We start from the raw sequence: 23,717 nt of genomic DNA on the forward strand, positions 1-23,717 counted from the left end.
TGCATACCTTGCTGGGATTATTTGACCCCAGCAGTTTTTCCTGCCCAGAGCAGGGGATGCTGGACCTGATGATCTCACACGGTCCTTTCTAGCCCTAAACTTCTGTGAATCTGTAGATGGAGATGGAAATAGGTCTGATTCAATATGCCTATGACTATGTTCCTAAAATTAAGCAGATTCAGAATTAGAGATTCATTATACCCCTTAATTCTCATAATTCTTATGAACTATAGTTTGTGTTACATCTCTGTGAAAGCAAGCTACAAGAAAGAGTAAAAAGTAGAAAACCACAACTGTTCTCCTAATTTTTAGTGTTTACTTTATACATTTGCTGGCAAAGCCTAAAGACTATTTTAACTTTTTCTCTTGGACTGTAAATTTTCCTCTTGGTCTTGTCTGCTGCATTTCTTCCACGTAATAAGGATGAAACAAGGCATCAAAACACAGGAAATAATTTTTAAAACCTCAAAAATTGACACACACACTACCCAGAATTACTTGCATCTCACTCTTTGAAACGTATTTACAAGTTTACTACACCTTTTAATTAAATAGCACAAGTATTGCCCCTCAGAATATAATTGCTATAAGTATATTTATGCTTTGTTAGAACTGTATATAAGAACATATTCCCCAAATTCCCCCATTTAGATGTATGCAGAATTAGATTTATTTGGAGACAAAGACCTCACATCAGGGAAAATATTATAAATCGCAATAAACTTTCCTCCACATCCTTAACTTCCTCAAACTGTTTGACTTTTTGGCTTAACTTGTGGAAAATATTATTGGAAAAAAAACAGAAATAATCATAAAATGAAGCATTTGACAAACCTTCTACAAATGCCACTAATACCATTAGCAGTGTTCTTTATTGATGGTAAGGTTCAATAAAGAAACCATGGCATCAATCTTAGATTTGTACTTTATTCCTGCCAATGGTCTGCTACAATATTGTTCTCTCAGTATATATGACCTTTTTCTACTTTGTGAGCAATTTCTATTCTATTCTATTTTGCTATCCTTATCCTTGAGCACTTTCCGGAAGTTCATCAAGTGATTTGATTAATGGTGTGTCCTTTGTGGTTCTCTTTGCCTAATGGAAAAATCTGTGAAGATATTTCTCTTTTTCAATTATTTTATGCCTTTATATATCATTATATTTCTCTCATAAAATTATACCACATGCAATTAACAGTTATTAGCCACAACAAACCTCCAAAAGTTAAAGCTGACATTTAGAGGAAAAAATGCCAATCTCATTATGAAATAAATATATAGAAGCAAAGTGACAATCTCAATTGGTAAGATGCCAAAAGATGTGTACAATAAAATTATACACGACTCAATTAATGAGAGTATAATTAGAAATCAAAATATTAGGTAATTCTCCAGAAAACATGGATGATGGTAATAGCCTGGATAATACTGGTTTGACATTATGTAATTAGCAGTATTAGGTTTCTTTTACTGTACTTATTTTCTCTCCAGATTCTGTATGTAAAGCAGTTCAACATAAATACATTTTCCTGTACAAAAAATCCAACTTCACAGGCACTGAATATTTGATCATTTGTTATTTTGAAGTTTGATCATCTGGTTTTAGAATCTCCATATTAATTATCTGAAAGTGATATTAGCACAGAAACAAGTAAACAAGCACACACGCACTTGTATGTATATAAAAGTCTCCTAATAACCATCCAGAAGAGCTGCCATGTCACTTTCCTTTCCATTTTACTATTCCCTTGCAAAAAGCCTCCCCCCACCATGATCTTCACCTCATTCTAAAATATTTTCAATATTTAAAAATAACTTATTTCAAAATACCTTCTAACTTTTAAGAAACAGATTGAGAGTACTTGATAGCTTCTAATACCTCTTTCCTAAATTATTTCTAATACCTCTTCCCTAAATCTTGGCAGACCACAGTAATATTACAATTCTAATATATTATCAAAGATAATATTGAAAGACGCACAAATACTTACAGTAATACTGTCCAAGAGCTTAGCCATATGCTTGATAATTTCACTATGGTGTGCTGGTTGTGTTTGTAGAAGCTTCTTGATAACAACAACACTTTCAGCAACCACTATTTCTGATAAAGACAAAACCAAATTATGCTTTTCAAAAGAATGTATGTATACAAAACTTATCATATACAAATTGTAAGCAATAGCTTTTAAAAATGTTAAATGATTTAACACATTTTCCAAATATACTCTGTGGAACTACATCTATTATGAACAACATAAAAGGGTAGATTGTTTTATAAATCTGAAGACAATCTGCTTCTGGGAAAAGGTTTGAGACAAAGAGAAGCGGGAGGATTTAGGAAAAGATAACATAAGCAGCTAATAAATATACCTCTTTAAAATACTTTTTAATTTAGTTTTAATGCATCTGCACTTCATTTTTTTTTGTGGGAAAAACATCTATTCTGCATTATTAAATTACAGTATGTACATTCATAAATACTGCACAAAGGCTGGCACAAAATGTAAATATATATATATTGTTTAATAGACTTCCAAAAATGTATAGGTTGCTCAGAAAATTGCTAGCTAATTCTACAAATAAAAAAAATAACTAAACATTTCTTCTGCACTTTTTCACCCTCTAAAGATCCTCTCCCAGGTCTGTAGCATGATCTGTAGCACATTCAAATGAGGTTCCTAAATAGGCAAGCTGTTCAAAGATTTATGTCCAAGTCATGCATTGGAGTGCTTAACTACTGTAACAAGTAACATTCGCAGCCTGATCAACTTGTATGAAATGTACAATTTTTGAAGCTGAAAAAAACCCACTGGTGCAGAAGTGGGCTTCTATGCAAGAGTAAATTCATGCTGTAAGGAAAGATGAAGTAAAGTCAAACATGGCCAAGGCTGAAGCCAAAGCAAAAAAAAAAAGACTAATACAACAGAAGTTCAATTTAATTATATTTTTCATCTCAACTAAAAACAAAACAAAAAACATTTCCCCTCACCCTCCAGACACTAATAACCATGGACATTGTTTCAAACAGATGAAAAATGCATCCTTGCATTTGAATGGTTAATCTGAAACACGGACCTTCCACTTAATGAATTATCAAAAAGAACAGAACAGATTTCTGAAACAGGAGTATTAGGGTATAGAGTATAGTGCAGGTCAATTTGGAAAGTATTCTGCCCCCCTTTCATACTGCCAAAGGTTAAAAAAATAACGGGAGCAAAATAAATCATCCTGGTAACGATGATGGCAAAGTTAGGTGACCACCACAATAAAAAAAAAGCAGCGATTGGTGTGCCTGTGTAGTACAAAATCTGGAGAGTGACAAAAAGCTTCCATGTAACATCTATCCAGGGGTCTCAATAGCTGCACCCCTGCCACACTTCCCTGAATCAGCTGTGGAATAAGTAAAGGTCTTCAGGCAAGATTCTTATTCACTGAAGAGTTCTAATTTTTTACCATCCTGTAACAACATAACATTGTTCTTACATTATAAAGTTAAGTGTCCTAACTAATTCAGAACACCAAAAACTCAAAAGAAATAGTATTAAGAAGTAACTACTCTGCAACTATTTGGGTTGGTCTAATAAAAGATAAATTCACCCAAGGAACCTTGTCTGTCTATTAAGAAGTAATCAATTATGCAGGATGCTTTGCTAGAAAGTTTGTAGTCGAATGAACAAAGTATTACAGTTAAATGCTCACACAAGAAAATAAAATTTGTTTAAAAGCAGGAGCCAAACAACTGAGCAAGATACTAAAACATACTTAAAAGTTATATTTCCAGGAGTTGCAGAAAGGAACATGATTAAAGTACAATTCCACACATGTAAAAAAATATATAAATTATTGCCATAGGAACCATTATTCTGAAATCTGTAGGAGGAAAGAAATGCATGGAATAAGAACATATCTGAATTGGCATGATTCCTATTTACATGAACCTAGATACCAATAAAAATGTCCCATGTAAAGTATTAACAAAAGCAGGAAAATTAAATATTAGACTAAAACCTGAAATAATCCAAGTGAATAAACAAGTGTACTGAGAAGCTGGTTTTCTGCACACTGAGGGCTCCACAAACAAGGAAGGCATATTGCAAAAATAGAATGTAGCCACAAAAACAGTTATGTAGTTTTCATACTACATAAGTAAAATCAAGAAAGAAGGCTGAAAAAGATAACTTCAGTCAAGTTAGCAGAATTTGTGATAAACATTAATAAACTCTTAACAGGTATATCTGTGCCAAGAAACAACAAACAAGAAAAGTGATACATTTACCTACTCATCTATTAGTGAAGACTTAAATGTGACATTTTCACTATTGTAAAAAAAAAAAAAGGGTGGGAGGGAGGGAAGCACCTTTCACTGGAGCAATGCATTCAAATGGGGGGTGGGGGGGCACGGAGAATCAGATACACGTCTGTCCACAGTTTAATCTCAGGGTAACTTGTCTGCTCAATGTTAATGATCACCCAATCCATGCCACCTAGTGGCAAGGCACAATAATAGCAGGGAAGAATGTTCAGCTATTCTGAAACACCAGCTTGTCTGTTTGCTTCAGGACATACTGGTGTCTAAAACTTATGTAAATTGCACTGGTGTAAATATTCCTGTGTCCAGGTCCAGATTAAAAACAAAGCAAAAAAGCTGAAGTTTAGATACAGACTGAGCAAAGTGGGCATAAAGAATTTAAAATAATATACTACTATTCCAGATGAAAATCTGTACCAGAGGCGAAGTGAGAAATAGAAAGGCAATAATAAAGGAGAGCTTTAATTCCGATATAACTGACAAAGGCTTCTGAACAAAGAAATTCATCAAGGTGGCTTAGAAATTTAGGGAAAATATAAAGTAATCTGACCAGGAATCTCTAGATAGATATAAAAAATAAAAATGAGAGTTAGGAACTGAAATACTACTGACAACAGAAAGACATTAGCCACCAATCACAAGATATCAGTTCACAAAAATTTGACAAAATTTCTAAACAATGTGGAAGTAAGTACTTAAAATCAGGACAGACTATTCCTAAAGATACTAATAAATTTCCAATGGATCAAAACCAGTTTGATCATTGATTCATTGACACAGAATTCTACCCTACTAAAACAAGGTGGGTATGTCTGAAAACAAAAATCACAATTTTTAAGAGATGAGTTGAAATAATTTGTATTGCATCATTCAGGAACCCTCTTATGTTCTATCATAGCTGTTCATCTGTTTTTCCTTAGTTGTTGCTGTTTGTTTTTTAAATAAACATGACTTGTACGAACTTCAGGCAACCTGAAAACGGAATCAGCAGCTAAGTCACCTAAGAAAGTAAACAGACAGAAGCACAAAGAGCAAAGAGAAAATTATTCTAAGCACTGCCATAGCTTCCACATACAACAGGAGGGAAGGGAAGGGCTGTTGGATTGTATAGCTTCACTTTACTTTCACATATAAAAATGTTTTCATAGAATGAAACTTGACTTATCAAAACTTTGGCCAACTCAGACACTTCACATGCCCCAAGAAAACTCCTCAAATTCATAGAGCTCTGTTTTTCAAATGAAGGCTAATATGTACAGAGATGAGCTTAAGGATGAGGTTCTGTGTTGTCTCTCATACTAAACACGTGAGAAATCAACCACTACGAAGGGAGTCAGAGACATGCTACTGCCACAGGAAAGATCCAGAATGAAGGACAGAAAAAAAACAGCAGTTAAAATGTGCTTAGTAAAAGCAATGGCAGCCTGCAAAACAACTATTTGTTTGAGAGGGTCCAGATTTAGGAGTGACTGCATGAGAAGAGAGATTCTAAGATTTCAAAAACTGAAATATGAGAAGATGTTCTCCCTTTCTATGAAATCCATAATAAGCAGGCAAATTCAATTAGTGCTTCACTTAGCACATATAGGAATTTAGTTGACAGAGTTAAATTGAAATGACCAAGAAAACTTTAGTAGAAAGTAACCAAGGCCAGTGAAAAAAAATTCTACCTTAAAAGAAAGATGTGTGTTAAAAGAAACATGTTAACCAGTATGTCACAAAATGGGAAAGAAAACCTATTTTCTATCATCTGGGTCTCTCAACCACAAGTGAGAGGGAAGAACATCAAATAATTATAGCTAATTATAACTAAATATTCAGAAACTATGCCATATGATTTAAATCCCTAGGAGCATAGTCTCATTTCCCTTTACATATAAAGTATATATAAAAATGTGACATACTGCTTAAGATTTGTGAATGAAAAGACCCAAAATAGAAATGACCAATATTTTTTCAACCCAAGTTTTCTAAAGTTAAGCTTCTGAAAATATGAAGTTGCCTAATTTTCAGAAGTGCATAGAACTAACAAATCCCACTGAAACTGATATGAGTAATATAGCAATCATAACTTGAATACACATATTGAAATGTATATACTGTTCTGGAAAAACAGAAATAAAAAGTAAAGGTGATGAAGTAGTATTCCACAGTGATGATGTGATGGACTGAACAGAAATAGGAGTGATCACAGATGAAGCAGAAACTGTTCAGGTTAAAAGTCACTTTGAGAGAGGGACAGAAAAATAGTGATACTGATTGGAGAAAAAAATGTTACTAAGGATGCTAGGTCCTACATATTCCTGAATGATAGTTGACATATATATATATATATTTTTTATGTTATCACTGAAGTAACAAGAAGCGATGCCATTTCAGACTTGTTTTTGGTAAGTAGCGAGGACATTACAAGTCAGGCCAGAGAAAAAAAAAAACTTTGATCAAGTGATTATGAGGGTAAACCCTGATAAATTAAAGAAACTAGTTAGAGTGCACTTAAGAACAAATGAATTTAAAGAAATTCCTCCTCCATATTCAAGTCAAAGATCCAGTACCTGTCTAGAATTTGCAACACAACCAACAGGGATGCTTGCAAGGAAGGGCTCCAAACCGATTGAGGGTGGGAAAAAAACCCACCTCAATAAGGATACTTTAGATGTAAGCAAAGCTTATACAGAATGGACAAAAACTACATATTGGAGGTCCAAAAGTGGATAAATAAATCGCAAATTGTCAAAATCTAGCTGTGGTATACCTTGCAAAGAAAACTAAAAACACACTCAAATGGTTCTTTAGTCATATAAATGGAAAAGGAACAAACAAAACATAGGGTTGTTATGTAGTGAAACTGGAGTAGAGATTATAATCCCACAAATATTTCCCCAGTTTTCCATGAGGATGCTAGTAATCAAACAGCAGGGTAAAGATGAGATCATTAAGAAGAACGAGAGCAACAGAATGACTAACTGAAAGTGGAAGCACAACTCTGAGGGTAACATGCTCAAAATCCAAGGAAAAAGTAGTTTCCATCCTATATGGCTGACAGAAATGTCACACAGAATTACTGGCATGGTAGCAGGGATTTTTGACAAATCTATCGTGTCAGGGTGCCTCGGTATGACTAGAGAACAGCAAATGTAGTATCTATATTCAAGGAGAGCTGAAAATACAATCCAGACAACCACAGGCCAGGTTTAGCAAATGTACGTTAAAGAATTCAGTGGAATTCAATAAAGCATTTGATACATTGCCACATGAGAAACTAATTATACAGGACAAAATGGAGATTTAATACAAGAGTGATGTGGTAGGTAAGGAACTAGTTAAAACAGGGAGGATGCTGAACTTTACTGAAAGACCTGCTCATCTGAGGAAGGTAGAGTGTCTTGAGGATTGGTCTTGGGAATGGTCTCATTTAACATTTTTCAGTTATGATGCCAGCACAAAAAAGGAAGCATGTGTTAATGGCATAGCAACAGGACAAAGTTGGAAGGCATTGACAATGTTAAACGTGAATCAGAATATTATACAAGAGAACTGAATGATCTTAAGAACAAGACTGATACAAACAGGATAAAATTACATAGTACAGATTGCCAGGTCATGAACTTCAGAAATGACAACAGGAATTTCAACTACAAGCTGAGGACCTGTCAGTTACAAATGACTAAGGAGGAAAAAGACCTGGGTGTACTTGGTGATCAGGGGATAATATTCAGCCAATGTGATGGGACCATAAAAGAGCTGAAGGCTATCTTAGGACATATCAGACAGTGTACACTATACAACACCCAGACCTCAAATCTGAAACACTGTCTACAATTGTTACCCATGTTGAAAAAAAAGAATTCCAACTGGGACAGGTGTAGAGAGGACTATAAGGATGATCATGGGAACAGAAAGTCTGTTACATGAGAGACTATAAAAACAGCCTGGTTCATTTAGTCTAGCAAATGACCTCAGAGGAGACATGATTGGTCTGTATAAATAGAACAGTGATGTAAAACACTGTGGAGGAAGAAGACCTATTTAAGCTAAAGGACAATGAAGGATGAAAACAAATGGGTGTAGACTTATCATAAGCAATTTTAGGCTGGGAACTGGGAAAAAAGTAACCATTAGAGGAGTATGGTTCTAGAATAGCCTTTCAATAGGAGTAGTTTAAACTGATCAGCAGCTTGAAACGGGAGGGGCATGTCAGGCCATTTCTATTTAATTACCTAAAAATGAATTAAGGCTTTTAAAACTTAAATCTATTCAATATTAAATATCATCTCTTTGGTACTAGTTTCACAGAGTAAATATCTCTGAAAATTTATCTCATGATTGAGGTATTTTCATGTAAATTTCATGGTAACATTAACTGTCCAGCAAAGATATTGGTAGCTAGTACAAATGTATAATAATCAAACAGAAAGAAATCAATAAGGAAATCAAAGATTGATTTTTACACACACACACACACACACACACACACACACACACACTATTACTGAGTTCTATTTGACATATATCCCCTCCTCATGCTCTATAGTGATTTGTAATTCTTCCCTATTTTGTATATACATTTAATAGGAAGCTAAATTACAACAACAACAACAAAATCAACTTAAGTTTGGATCTATCTACCCTAAAACTGTTTAAATGTTCTTTGTGATGTAGACATTTAGATGTATAAAAAATTATTTCTCTTCTTTTAGCACCCTCTGCAGGCTAACAGTTTTAATGCAACTAGGCATAGTATGACAGAAACATGACACTCCTATCCTCTCTGATCACAATACTTCATATTTTTAATTATTGCATTTTGAGTAATTACAGGCATCCATGTAACCAGATTTGAGCACTAATGCACTGCATTAAGAGAAAGCAGGTAGATGACAATTACAAAATAATTTCAAAGTTCTTTAAACTGCAGGAAGTATCAAGCAATGTCATTATTTTTCTAGCTCAGTCTGTTACTCCACAGCCACACCAGTTGACTTCAAACAGAAAACACGATTCAATATACTTTTTTAATCTGTTGCTACCTGTGGATCCTGCCAGGAAGAAGATTCAAGCTATCAGTCACTCAAAAAGCAAATAAAACAGTTAGCTTACCATCCCTGTTGGACAGCAAACACACTAGGCCGTTAAGGCATGTGTCAGTCACTTCTGAGATGTTGGTTGCACATCTGCCTATAGCCTGAATTGTAGCTGCGGCAAATTGTTTATCTTGGCTTTTCACATAGGTCTGAAGAAAATAAGATTTCCATTAGTCAACACACTGGTCCTATCAACTGCTGATTCACCATATTATCCTTATCAAATAAATGTACTTTACAATAAATTTAATTTACAGAGATATCTTGCATATTAGAAGTTAAACCAACTGTCTTTTCTATCTTTTGCTTTATTTTTGTTTTAAGGATGTGTTACCTTGTCAGCTTTGGCCAGTGGGGCCTCTACCTCCAGAAGCTGGGGTAGGGGACAATCACCCCAAACCAGCAATTAATCTAATTGCAAGGTTGGGGGACTTAACAAAATTTCTTAAGGGTGTTTTCAGCCCATTTAACTAGGAGAATCTTATAAATCTATGAATAACCTTATAAATAAAATCCTAGACACTTTGTTAACACAGTTTTAAAATTATATTCAAGTTGGCAGGATCATTTGAAATGGTTAAGTTTTGGCTTTCACATTTTTCCTATATGTGACTGGAAGTGGCATGCATCAACCTTCAGAAAAGGACTTAGAAGTTCCCCCTCATATTCAAAAAGCTCGATTATCCTGTTTTCACATATTCTTTTTGAATGAAACAAATCATTTTCTAGGAAGAAGGGTATAATAAATGCAGCTTGCTTACAGAATACATTTTATGAAAAAGAAAACTTGAATTGTGAACAAACCTGAAATTCTCGAAGTATAGTTGATATACTGGCTTCATTTGCTAAATTTGTCAAGATTTCAAGCTGAAGGAGAGAGAAGATATTTTTACTAGATATATATTAAAATAAGGAAGTATTTACAGAAATCAAACATGCATCATATTTTGTTTAAAAGAGAATATAATAAAAGTACCATTTATAACTTTAACTCTTTAAAAGAAATATTCTCCAAAAAATAAGAAATATATTGTCAAAGCAGCATACTATGGCTCAGTCATGTATTTGCCATGAGCTGTGGCTATACACGGTGATATTGCATGTCAAATGGCCTTTGGTGATATGGCCTCCAATGTGTGAAAGCATGACTACACCTTTTGTGACTCAGGCTCCGCAGTGCAGTGCATAGAGGCCACTTCAGGGATGACAGATGGCACATAGTAGAATATGCCACTGATCCCCATGCTGAAGCTAACTTCTTCATAGGCCAGATCTAGCCAACAGGCAACCCAAGTCTACACTTAAAGTTTCTGCATCATAGCAAAACTGGTGAGTGCAAAGAACTACCCACTGCACCACCAACTGACCTACTGATGAGAGCAGAGACCTTAAAAGTTAGACAATTATACCAGCAAAAAAGTCATTTTACCAGTAGAGCTTAATTCTACTTCTGGTTTAAGCTCCACTGGCAAAAGAAAGCTTGTCAGCATTAGCTACATTTCCACTGAAGAGGGTTAATAATGGTTAACATCTTCATAGTACTTGACAATAATTTAATCACCAATACTAAGAAGCAAATGATAACATTGTGAAGAAGCTGTCAGGCTACACCTACTCACAAGTGCAGAGACATAAATGAGAAATTGGTTGTTTGTTTGTTCTGAAGTACTGGGCATAGTATTTATTAGCAGTGCCTATAATAAAAGGGCAATAACCAGCAACGTTTACCCACCTCAGCCTCCCATTCTTTTATAGCTTTGTTTAAATCACATATGTATTACAACAGAGATGTTATAGTCCTACAGTGTTTGCATTAATCTTAAATCACCCACAAAAATTATTCCCAGCCAGTCTTTTCCTTCCTCATCTTTGACCTTTTCCTGGGGCATGTTGCCATAGGTAATCACCCAACTCCTCCACATTTCCCAGCTTGCTTAGTAGTTTGGGCTAGAAAAAAGTGAAATGTGCACAAACATGCACCTTTTTCCCTGAGTTTTAAAATTACTGTTTCAAGAAAGAGGTAAACTTGCATTAGAATTTCTTCTCTAGAAACTTCCCCCTGAAATTCCACAACCATCCAACCACTTAACACATGGTAGAAGTGTGCTGAGTTATTGGGAAGAAAAAGGTAAGATGCCCTTCTCCCTGCCAGAGCAAAACTACTGCTGATGAAAAAGTTGGACAAAGCTTGTTAACAACAGTAGCCAAAATCTCTCATTCCCAATTTGCATCGTGTCTTTTACCAGGATCTCTAACCAGCTTCTCTGGTTACACTGTAAATTGTACCTTCTGCCACTATATTAAATGCAGTTTCCTCTGAAAAAGAGTGAAATTCACCAATGAATCAGTGACTGAGCACACCAGGGAGAGGAAGGGGGGGGGGGGAGGGGGGAAGAAGGGAAGGGAAAATCACTTTGACCTCATGAATGAAAATGGAGAGATCAGGAGAGTTCAGTTTTTTGCCCTCTGCTTCTTTGACTTCAGCACTGTGTAAGGGATTTACTTATTTTTTAAATCTTACTGTTCTTTCAAGTCATTATTATTAAGCCTGGGCAATACTAAACCTGGCTTCTATTTCCAACTTTCATGATTGCTGAGAAACTTTGGTCAAGCTACTTTACACCTCCTGAGCACATCTACACAAGACACTACTGCACAGTGGTTACTGCACATTTTATTTAGTACTGTACTTGTATAATCAAATACTAAATAAATGTACAGTAACCAGAGTTACTGCACAGTAGCTCCAGCAAATGTCTTTTAAGTGACGCTACTGCACAGTAGTCTAATAATACTGCGTAGAAGCGTATTAGCACTGTTGGTGCTGTGACACTGTTGTGCAGTATTATTCAGCTACTGCACAGTTAGTGTCTCGAGCAGATGCACCCACCGACTCTCAAGCTTCCTAAGATACATAGAGGGAATGCCTTACTGGATCTGGTATTGGCAACAGAGGATGACATGGTAGGGGACATACAGATCGGTAGCCATCTGGGGGACAGTGATCACCTAATAATAGAATTCTTCATAAGACGTTGAGTGGGTAAGGTAACTAGTAGGGTGAAAGTGCTAGACTTTAGGAAAGCTGATTTCAATGAACTCAGGTGATTAGTCAAGGACACACTGCAGAGTAGGAGTTTTGAAGTGATGGGAGCCCAAGAAGGGTGGCTGTGCCTTAAGGAAATGATCCTTCGGGCACAAAGGGAGACGATCCTGATGTGAGGAAAAAGAGGGAAAGGGGCCAGGAGGCTTCTTTGGCTGACCAGAGAAATCCAGGGCAGCCTAAGGGCCAAAAGGGGAGCACATAAAAAGTGGAAACAGGGAGAGATCACCAAAGACGAATATATCTCCTCTGCTCGCGCTTGTAGGGAGGCAGTTAGACAGGCCAAAGCTACCATGGAGCTGAGGATGGCATCCCAAGTGAAGGACAACAAGAAATTGTTTTTTAGATATATAGGGAGTAAAAGGAAGGCCCAGGGAGGAATAAGACCCCTGCTAAATGGGCAGAAGCAATTGGTGACAAACGAGGGGGACAAGGCTGAACTCCTCAATGAGTTCTTTGCCTTGGTGTTCCTAAGAGAGGGGCACGACAAGTCTCTCACTGGGGTTGTAGAGAGGCAGCAGCAGGGCGCCAGACTACCATGCGTAGACCCTGAGATGGTGCAGAGTCTCTTGGAAGAACTGGATGCCTTTAAGTCAGCAGGCCCGGATGAGCTCCATCCGAGGGTGCTGAAGGCACTGGCCGACATCATTGCAGAGCCACTGGCGGGAATATTTGAACGCTCGTGGTGCACGGGCCAAGTCCCGGAGGACTGGAAAAGGGCCAATGTGGTCCCCATTTTCAAGAAGGGGAGGAAGGAGGACCCAGGCAACTATAGGCCAGTCAGTCTCACCTCCATCCTAGGCAAAGTCTTTGAAAAAATTGTCAAGGCTCACATATGCGAGAGCCTGGCAGGACAAATTATGCTGAGGGGAAACCAGAACGGGTTTGTGGCAGGCAGATTGTGCCTGACTAATCTAGTCTCTTTTTATGACCAGGTTACAAAACGCCTGGACACAGGAGAAGGGGTGGATGTCGTATACTTAGACTTCAGGAAGGCCTTCGATACGGTATCCCACCCCATACTGGTGAACAAGTTAAGAGGCTGTGACTTGGATGACTACACAGTCCGGTGGGTGGTGAATTGGCTAGAGGGTCACCCAGAAAGTCATGGTGGATGGGTTGGTTTCGACCTGAAAGGGTGTGGGCAGTGGAGTCCCGCAGGGCTCGGTCCCTGGACCAATACTTTTTAATGTCTTCATCAGCGACCTGGACGAGGGAGTGAAGTGTACTCTGTCCAAGTTTGCAGATGACACAAAACTGTGGGGAGAAGTGGACATGCTGGAGGGCAGGGAACAGCTGCAAGCAGACCTGGACAGGTTGGACAAGTGGGCAGAAAACAACAGAATGCAGTTCAACAAGGAGAAATGCAAAGTGCTGCACCTAGGGAGGAAAAATGTCCAGCACACCTACTGCCTAGGAAATGACCTGCTGGGGGGCACAGAAGTGGAAAGGGTTCTTGGAGTCCAAGTGGACTCCAAGATGAACATGAGTTGGCAGTGTGATGAAGCCATCAGAAAAGCCAATGGCACTTTATCGTGCATCAGCAGATGCATGACAAACAGATCCAAAGAGGTGATACTTCCCCTCTATCAGGCGCTGGTCAGACCGCAGTTGGAGTACTGCGTGCAATTCTGGGCACCCCACTTCAAGAGGGATGCAGATAACCTGGAGAGGGTCCAGAGAACGGCCACTCGTATGGTTAAGGGCTTGCAGACCAAGCCCTATGAGGAGAGACTGGGGCACCTGGACCTCTTCAGCCTCCGCAAGAGAAGGTTGAGAGGCAACCTTGTGGCTGACTATAAGTTCATCACGGGGGCACAGAAGGGAATTGGTGAGGTTTTATTCACCAAGGTGCCCCCGGGGGTTACAAGAAATAATGGCCACAAGCTAGCAGAGAGTAGATTTAGACTGGATATTAGGAGGAACTTCTTCACAGTTAGAGTTGCCAAGGTCTGGAATGGGCTCCCAAGGGAGGTGGTGCTCTCCCCTACCCTGGGGGTCTTCAAGTAGAGGTTGGATATGCATCTATCTGGGGTCATCTAGACCCAGCACTCTTTCCTGCCTATGCAGGGGGTTGGACTCGATGATCTATTGAGGTCCCTTCCGACCCTAACATCTATGAATCTATATATGGCTCCAAAGCCTACTACTAAAACGTAATGGAGTTTTAAGGGGAAGGTTCTTAGATAGCTGAAAAAAACAGCAACCACCATACCAGAAAGAGGCAAAGGATGCTGTCCAAAACTGAAGCATATGCAAAAACACACTGTAGCAAAAGCTTGGGGACAGGACACCTACCAGGAAAAGAGCATTCAGAAAAGCCCTTCCCAGGCTGCACACTGGGAAGATAGCTGGGCTAAGGAAAGAATAGGGAACAGCTGGGAAACACAGCATGCAACAGTCACAAGGCAGTCACAGGGGACAGGTGGAGCTCCCAGATTGGCTGGAAGGACCATGCACAGCACATCTGAAGCTGCTAAAGGCAGCACAGAGGAGGGAAGTAGTGGAGAAGTTCCAGGGAAGTGGAACCATGCCAGAACCCCCTCCCTGACTGGACAGGAGATGTGGCGGACAGCAGGTGGCAAGCACCTTGGTCTGAGGGACATGTGGCCAGGCTCAACCCATCCAGACATCTGGGCAGCACCCAGGGAACCAAGAGGGGAGCAGCCAGAGTCAAAGTGAGGCTTGGGAAGGAACAGGAAAAGAAGGTGCACAGCAGCAGGACCCTCAGGCTTCCAGAAAGGACTACTACACTGGTTGAACAGGCAGGGCAAGCCCATGGTTTTGTTTATTTGTTTGGATTACTTACCCTTAAAGGGGCAAAGCTTGGGAACAGGGTCTGGCATTCCTTAAAAGAGTAACACCGGTAGAAAAGATGGAGCCAGAGAGACTAATTTGGAAGGAAAAGCTGTTGATACCTGCTGCAGAACACCTCTTTGGGAGAGGCGTGGGTGGGGTATAGGGGAGGAGTACCACTAAGAAATCCAGCAAGACTCTCCTTAACCCATGCAACGGACTACCTCAAAGACCAGGTACGTTCCTATTCACCCCATTCTATCCCTTAAGACCAAAATGTGGCAGGTGAACCCAGGCTGAGTGGAACAGAGTAGGGCCGCTGATTAATACTTCTGCCAGTAAAGGACCTTAGCCCTCACCCATGCTACATACATATATACAGTATGCTGGGAGTGAGAGGAAGAAGGGTTGCTGCTTTTGCAGACCACCAAGCTTCCTAACACACAACAGGCAGCAAAGACCGAAGAAGCTGAGAGAGAAGACAATGAAGCGCCTGATGGCTATGCAGTAGGAAAACAACTCTGAGAAAATCCTAGAGTGCACTCTTTGAGCAGAATACCTACTAGAAAAGGGGCCTGCATCAAAGAAACACCTGGCTATTTCACCAAGTTCTCTTCTGAATGAAAGCAATGGGCAGGCCCTCTCTCAACCCCCACAGAATGTTGGTAACCAAACAGGTTAAAAGGTGTAGCAATATCTTCTGAACACTAAAGCATCAAGATCTTGAGATGAAAAGCAAAGGATATTGGCTATTTATATCAGAATGGAAACCTCTTCTGATAGAAAGTTATTCCCATTCCTGTGTTACAGAAGGTCTCCCAATCAGCATGCTCTATTAGCCTGATGTACACAGAACTCACCAGTTTGCCAATACCAACTATCACCTGTGAAATTCAGATAAATGGACTTCCTAGTAATAAGGGAAATGATAGAGAATGGCTTATTTCACAGCAGCAAATGACTGTGTCACTCCCATGTTAGCCATACAATATACATATGAAGTATGTATTTTGAACCACACCTTTAATGTTTTGATCATCGTTGGATCAGTTGACCTAACATAGAAACTCTTCAGGTAAGGTTCAAACATGCCCTGAAAAAAAAACAAAAAACATCAAACAAAACATTTAAGTAGCAGTTGCGTTTATATTTAAAAGTACAATTTAGAAAATGCTGAATAACATTTACCTTTCTTTGGATGGACATAGTCGCAATATTCTGCAGAACAATATACTGCACCTCCCTAGAAATCAAACAAAGTATTTAGGGGTTTTTTGTATTAAACAGAGCAGAAAGTTGGGACTTGCTTTCAAAATTTCAGTATTTAGGTGATCTGTAAGCTAGTATTGCAAAATAGCATAAAGTTTAGAAAACCCAATATATTTCAAAATGGTAAAAGTATATATTTAAAAAAAGCACGCATAGACTTTCTCTACACTGTAAGTACTTGGCTGCTTTAGATAAAATTTGGTCTCAGCATAGATTTTTTGGTTCAAGTTTGGGATACACAAACCTTGACAGCTAATACATTTTAAAATAAGATATTTATGTATATTTCCAAAGTATGCTGGTAGCATCAGTAACACACCACTTGCATATTTTGTTAATTTACTGACTCTTACAAAAACTTATCCAACCCCAAATTACGTAAGGTTCAGTGCAACTGTCATCCTCATCAGCACATTCACAGGTAAGAGCTCGAGAGCTGGTCAATAGGTTGTACTCATCAACTGCACCTTTAATGTGCTCCTGAAATGGTTTCTTGGGCAGCCACACTTCCCCTTCACTAAATAGGTGGTGTTTGGGTATTAGTGTGTCATCCATCTAAAACACACCTAGCCTTTCACAGCTGAGTTTTCATTACTACTGGCACAAAGTCAGCATGCTCCCTGTCTTTATCATTTGGTCATCTTGTCATACCACTTTATTCAGAGTAGGCATAAAAGCACCTCTGAGCTTCTTCAGCTGACAGATGCATCTTCTATACAATGTCCAAAGTTTCACACAATAAAGTATGCATGACAGCTTTGTACACTTTAATTCTGTGGAAGAAAAGTTGATCATGTATTGATTCCATACTCACACATATTCCATATACATACATATTCAATGTAGTACAACAAGATACTCAAAAAATTTGTGGATTCTGACCATAATTATTTTTGGTTTACAGATTCAAAGGAGTGGACAAATGAAAAAACTGTGGATTCTACTGTGAAACTTTGAAATGCAGAAACTCAAGAGCTACAGATAATTCATTGTAAACAATGAGGGCAGGGGTGCCCACCCTAGAGCATGAGTGCCACACGTGGCATGGACACTCTGTGTGTGTGGCATGTGGCAGACTGAGGAGAGAACAGACAACCCAGTGGAAGTTAGAGCCGGAAGCAGAAAGCAGAGCAGCAGATTGGACAGAGGACAGGGTTTGGAGTGGTACTCAGAGAGGGTGTGGAGTCAATTTGTGGCACGCCTGCCAAAAAGGCGCTCCCCCACCCCACACACACACACACACACACACACACACTGGTTCGGGGCACGGATTTGAACACCCTGGACCTTCAGTTTCCTGAACTATAGGTTCTCAAACTGTTTCATTATACATCATGCCATAAAAGAACAAAATGTCTCATTGAATACTTCCTCTCCCATTCACAATTACAAAACATTCCTATGGAACATGGCAAGGAGAAATGCTTAATATATTTCTAGCTATCTTTGTTTAAATTTAATAGGAAGAAGCATGGGGGAGAGTCACCATCATGTCACCTAACATCCCTGAACCATTATTAAATGTTCTACAGACCACCCACAATCCATGACAGACTGCAGAACATTTGATATTGGTTCACAGATCATACCTATAAAATTTCTAGATCAAACAGTAGGAGTTCCTTTCAGAAGTAAAATGGCCCTTGGCTAGCAAAACCACCTCAGGAATAACCACCCTGGAATAACTAATGGATAGAAAATGTGTTCAACATGCAAACATAAATGAATAAGGGCCATCTAAGGATAACAATTACAGTGATCAAAAAAAAAAAGTCTACTAGAGAAACTATAAATTATTATAGATCAGCAATATATATTTTGGTTTGGAAACTTGACCTTAGGTGTTTTACATCAGCTGGAGCTCTGCGAGTTATCTGGAATGTAATGCTATGCTCTTTTGCTGTTTATATCTGTCTGTGGTCAAAGAGAACAGGAACTACCAGTATGCTGTACTGTAACTCAAAGCACACTAAAAAGACGACCATTCATTTTTCTTCCAATTAAAAGGTAACCCATCCCAATAAACCCAAATTTTTCTAACTGTTTAAAAGATGTGCTATTATTTACAAATGTCATAAATGATCTCAAGGATTTACAGCAAATGCAGTTTTATTGAGATTTATCACTCAACCAGTACCTGAGACTAGCTACATCTGAGACTGAGCCAGACAAATCATTTCTCTTAGGCACAACTAAAGCAATTTCTTTGCATTTCAATTATTCGATGTTATCTATTTTAATGAGCAACTGATCTAGTAAATGCCCATTTTGCCTAGAACAATATCATATTAGCTGAAAAGCTATTTTTGAACATGGTTTGCTGTCATGGCAGTTCCTATGGTGCTTACATGGACTTTGATCTGTTTGCCCAAACACATACGTGTGCTAAATATCTGCATAATTGGAAAATTAAAACTTGTAAAATAAGCAATGACATGATGTGACATGCATTAAACAACACAGCAAGTACAATACAATACAATGCAATGCAATTAGAGGTGCACCGATACATCAGTCTCATATTGGATTGGCACTGATACAAGGAAAATTGACAATATCGCTTTTTTTTGGCGGATGGGGCTCATAATGTTCCTGAGAAATGCCCCGTGCAGGCACACAGCCACAGAGCAGCAGGCAGGCAGCCAGAAGCACAGCCCCACAGCAGGGAGAGCAGGTCTGACTGGTAAGTCTGTAGTGAGGGAAGGGGCGTGGGGGGTGCAGATCAAGTCCCCTGAGGTAAGGGAGTAGGGCTAGGGCTGAGGCAGAGGCAGCACTGTGCAGCCGGGGTGGGGAATGGGACAGAGCTGCAAGTGGCTCAGTCAGGGGGTATGGGGAGGGGGTGGCAGCTCCTGCTGCTGCAAGCACCATGGGAGGGCACGGGGGCCATGTGACCCTGCATCTGCACACGGGGCAAGGGTGGGCTGCCGCTGCAGGCTGAGACCGGGGTGGGCACTGGACTCTTCCCAGCAGGGTGCTGGGCTGCACTCAGGGCAGGCAGCAGCAGCACTGGGAGGGAGAAAAGGTTTTGGGGGTCTACAGTGAACTTTGGGGTAGTTGCAGCCCTCCCATAGTCCCCCTCCCAGCACCGCCGCCACCCGCCCCAAGCACAATCTGGCCCAGCCCCCCGCTGGGAAGAGTCTGGCCCCAGCCCGCTGCAGCAGCCCATCCTCACCCTGCATGCAGATCAGAGGCGCATGCCCCACATGCCCCCCCAGGGTGCATGCAGAGGCAGGAGCATCCCCCTCCCTGTGCCCCCCCAGATGAGTCGCTCGCAGCTCTTTCCCACACTCCACCCCAGCTGCACAGCTCCTGCCTCACCATGGGGGCTTTTATCTGCCCCACCATGTCCCTTCCCTCCCTCCTCACCCCTTCCCCCACAAGATACTTACCTGCATATCGGCAGTCAGCTCTGTATCTGCCAATATGGCTTGTTAAAAATCAGACATTGGTATTGGTCCCAAAAATCTCTATCGGTGCACCCCTAAATACAACACAACAATGCAATACAACAAAACGACACAAATACAAACTAAAGAAAACACTTTGAAGAATGTTCCTAGGCGTTCCCAAGCAAATATCTGGAGACTGGAAATTTGGGTTCAAGATGTAGAATTGTTAAGGAAAGAATTGGTTTCTTTATCTGTCAAGTGGCTGCAAACCACCACTTTACGCTGGCAGGGTGGTATCAAGAGATTTATTTAACATTTTACAAAACTAAAAGAACTACAAGTATTTTAATTTAAAACAGTTACATATAAGCCCTATCAAAGAAACTATTTTTGTACTGTTCTCAATGTGTACAACAATCAGTTAGCCCTTTTTATTCTCCAGTGACTAGAAGTGAAGTGTATATGGCTAGTGGTTCTGTAAATGAAGAATCTTGCAAAAAGATTCCATGATTTACATTAGTTCATAAATTTGGGATTGTACTGGCAGACTTGTGTAAGCATAGGTTTAGATCCAGTACTAATCATTTCTGTATCATGCAGTTATGTTGCAAGAAAATGTTTAATGAATTCAGTTGACAATTTAACTCACCTATTACTACGAAGCAAACGCACTAATGATTTGGAAACTATGCCAGCCTCAGATTTTGGTGCCAGGTGCCAATACAGCTGTGCAACTGCCATCACCACCTGAAAAACAACATGTTAACATGCAAAGCAAATTGTTAACTGTACAATATGTACCATGCTCTACTTTCAAGCTGCAAAATTCAACTCACTCCCTTGCAGAAAGAATAAGGATACACTTTTGAAACCAATAGGGCACGTTTGAGAACCCTGAGGGATGTTTTTGTTTTGTTTTAATAATGCAGAGCTAATGAGTATCTAGTATTCTTACCAGCTCAGGAGAAGTTGCAGGAGGAAGGAGGGGAAATCAGTTATGAATAAATCACCAAACTGGTATCTTTAATAAACCAACATGTACTGCGTTAACTATAAATTAATGAGAAAACAGTAGCTTTTAATCCACATGCAGTCTGCACCTTCTATTTTAAGAGACATTTCAGTAATACCTATTCTTTTGTTTCAAATACTAGTATCATCACTTAAAACCTCTGCCCATTATTACACTGATCAATTTATAGAAGAGGATTTGCACTTTTGGCTTACGAGGACTCAAAAACAGAAAAAGCAAACTGTACAGTTATATGCTAGTGTTCCAAGTAACAGAAAGGTAAAACATGTTTTGTAAGATCTCTTGCAAGCACTAACTGGATTTTATTTTCAAGTATTTTCATATCTTCCTGGGAAAGGGTACGCAAGAGAGGAACTCCTGTCCTGCCAATGTTTTTAAACGGTGATGGGATTACTTTGGTTAGTTACAGACCTATCAGCCTAATATTTATTCAGGATAAAAAGTTGTGGAAAGCCTGATAATGTAATGAATAAGGGATGAAAAGATGACAGTAATACCAGCAATCATGAATGTTTTATAAGACCTGTTAATCATCAAACTTTGAATTTGTATTGTAATTAAAAGTTTGGTTAATTAATATCTAATAACTAAGTTGATCTAGCATTTTAAAGACTTCTAAAAGATATTTTATCCAATACTTCATTAAATAGTACTACCTGATTAAAAAATTAGGAATATACAAAATGCATGCAGTCCATATTAAATGGACTGAAGACTGCCTAACTGATAAATCTCAATGTATCTGAAAACAAAGAGCCTTCAAATAACGGGGACACTTGTACTACAGTTCCACAGGGACTTTACTTGACACAATGCTCTGAAACAAGTGTCAAGCCAATGCTCTGAAAGAAGTGCTGATGCATTTTGCCAGTGCTGGTAAAATATGCAAATTACAAGTATAAGAACGACAAATAATGGTAAAGATATTAGCCAGAGATGTGTGAAGCACTTGGTAGGCTGAATTTACTTGAACAGGGTAATTTTTAGACAGAAAAAGAAATCACTAAACAACGAAAAGTCACACTAGATAGGGAGACTAATAGGGAAAACGAAGGGAGTCATCAGGGCAACAAACCAAACATGAGATCCCAGAGCAATGTCATATCTGAGGGACCTAACATAATCCTTGTGTGAACAAACAGGGGAACATTAAGTAGAAGCAAGATGATGGTATTACTAAGGGTACTAAGTGGTATTCATGAGATCATTACTTAAATACAGTGCTTAGGCATAGCATGCACAAGCAAAGGAGAGGTTAACAAAATAGAAATTTGGTTAAAAAATTATAAATTATATCAGGTCTGGAAAATAAGACCTTCAAGGAAAACTGAAAAAGCTCTGTCTATTTAGTTTGCCAAAGAACAGGTTGGGCAGCTTGATTATGTTCTATAAGTATCCACACAGGGAGATGATTTCTGACAGCAAAGGACTCCAAGCTAGATTAAGGTATAGCAAGATCCAATGGATATAAATTGAAGCCAAACAAATTCAGACTGTAAATAAGGTGCAAAATTTTTAAAGCAAGGGTAATCAGCTATCAAAGCAGTTTAATTTAGGGATGCGATGGATTGTTTATCATCACATGAAGTCTTCATTTAAAGACCAGATGTCTTTCTAAGACCCCTGGCAGACATTAATTTAAATCTGTGATGGAATCTGAGAAGTTTTATCTCAGATCCCAAAAACTGTGCATCCTGCCATCCCAGACATTCAAGAACTGGCTGGCATGGCAAGATGCACAATTCTGGTGATCCGAGAGAAAATTCCTTAGTTTCCACTGGATGCTAGGACTTTTAAAGCTAGGTCAGGCCGCCCAGCACAAGGGACCCTGACACTGGGCTGCCCAGCACAGCTTTAAACTTGCCAGCATGCAAGGACATTCAGAGCCACACCAGGGTCCCATCCATAATGCCAAACTGCCTGACAGCTTTCAATTTGCGGGTGCCCAGGAAGTCTAGCACTCTGGTGCTGGACTCCCCATGAGCTGGGAAATTTGAACGGGTTTGCAGACAACCCAGTACCAGGAAGCAGCTCCCAAAGCTCAGTTCCCTTTAGCATGCCACACATTTCAATTAGAGTGATACAAACCAGCCACAAAGATGTTCCAGTGTTAAACATGGAACATCTTTTTGGCTGTTTTTCATTTTTAGTACATGATACGTTAGTTGAACATGTGGCGTGCTATGATTTATTGCTCAATAAACACATTAGAATTGCACAATAACTGTAATGTCTGCTAGGGGTCCAAAAAAAGGTCAGCTTTAATATAACCAGTAGTTGCAGATTTAAAACGTGAAATACTGAATGAAATTCTGTGGCTTATCAAGGGATGGTAGCCTAAAGCCCATAGGCTGGAGAAGCAGTAATCTGGGCCTGGTGCATTATCTTCTCTACCCTGAGCCATGCTGCTGATCCCCTCTGTATCCCTCTCTGCTCTCTCACTTCCCCCCTCTCCTAAGGCAAATGCTGCTTACTTTCTCTTTCCCCCATCCTCTCATAGCAGGTGATGTTTACCAGAGGTACGCTCTCTTCCTTTTTCCCTATCCTCCTCCTCCCCTAATGAAAAGGAGCAAGGCTTGCTGTGGCAGCCAGTTTGTGGGGAGCCAGCCCACCATTCTAAAAGGTTGCCAACTCCTGGCCTATAAATTAAGCAGAGGCCAAACCAACTGATGATACTGGGATCTTCTGATATTAAAGATCCGTAAAAGTAAGATGACCTCACTGAGTTCCAAAA

The 23,717-nt window shown here is 39.3% G+C and overlaps 1 protein-coding gene across 6 annotated transcripts in view; it reads right to left on the minus strand.

Moving 5' to 3' along the window:
* Positions 1–23,717, minus strand: part of AP3B1 (adaptor related protein complex 3 subunit beta 1) — a 287,301-nt gene that overhangs the window by 134,803 nt on the left and 128,781 nt on the right. For all 6 annotated transcript variants that reach the window (XM_019482176.2, XM_006261568.4, XM_019482169.2 and 3 more), the window contains 6 exons: positions 20,600–20,697; positions 16,481–16,535; positions 16,314–16,385; positions 10,198–10,260; positions 9,410–9,542; positions 1,992–2,101 (listed from right to left, as the gene is read on the minus strand). In XM_019482176.2, coding sequence (XP_019337721.1) covers positions 1,992–2,101; positions 9,410–9,542; positions 10,198–10,260; positions 16,314–16,385; positions 16,481–16,535; positions 20,600–20,697 — 531 coding nt within the window. The remainder of the gene's footprint in view (positions 1–1,991; positions 2,102–9,409; positions 9,543–10,197; positions 10,261–16,313; positions 16,386–16,480; positions 16,536–20,599; positions 20,698–23,717) is intronic.

This window comes from Alligator mississippiensis, chromosome 3 (assembly GCF_030867095.1).
Source record: "Alligator mississippiensis isolate rAllMis1 chromosome 3, rAllMis1, whole genome shotgun sequence".
In the NCBI taxonomy this organism is placed as follows: Eukaryota; Metazoa; Chordata; order Crocodylia; family Alligatoridae; genus Alligator; species Alligator mississippiensis.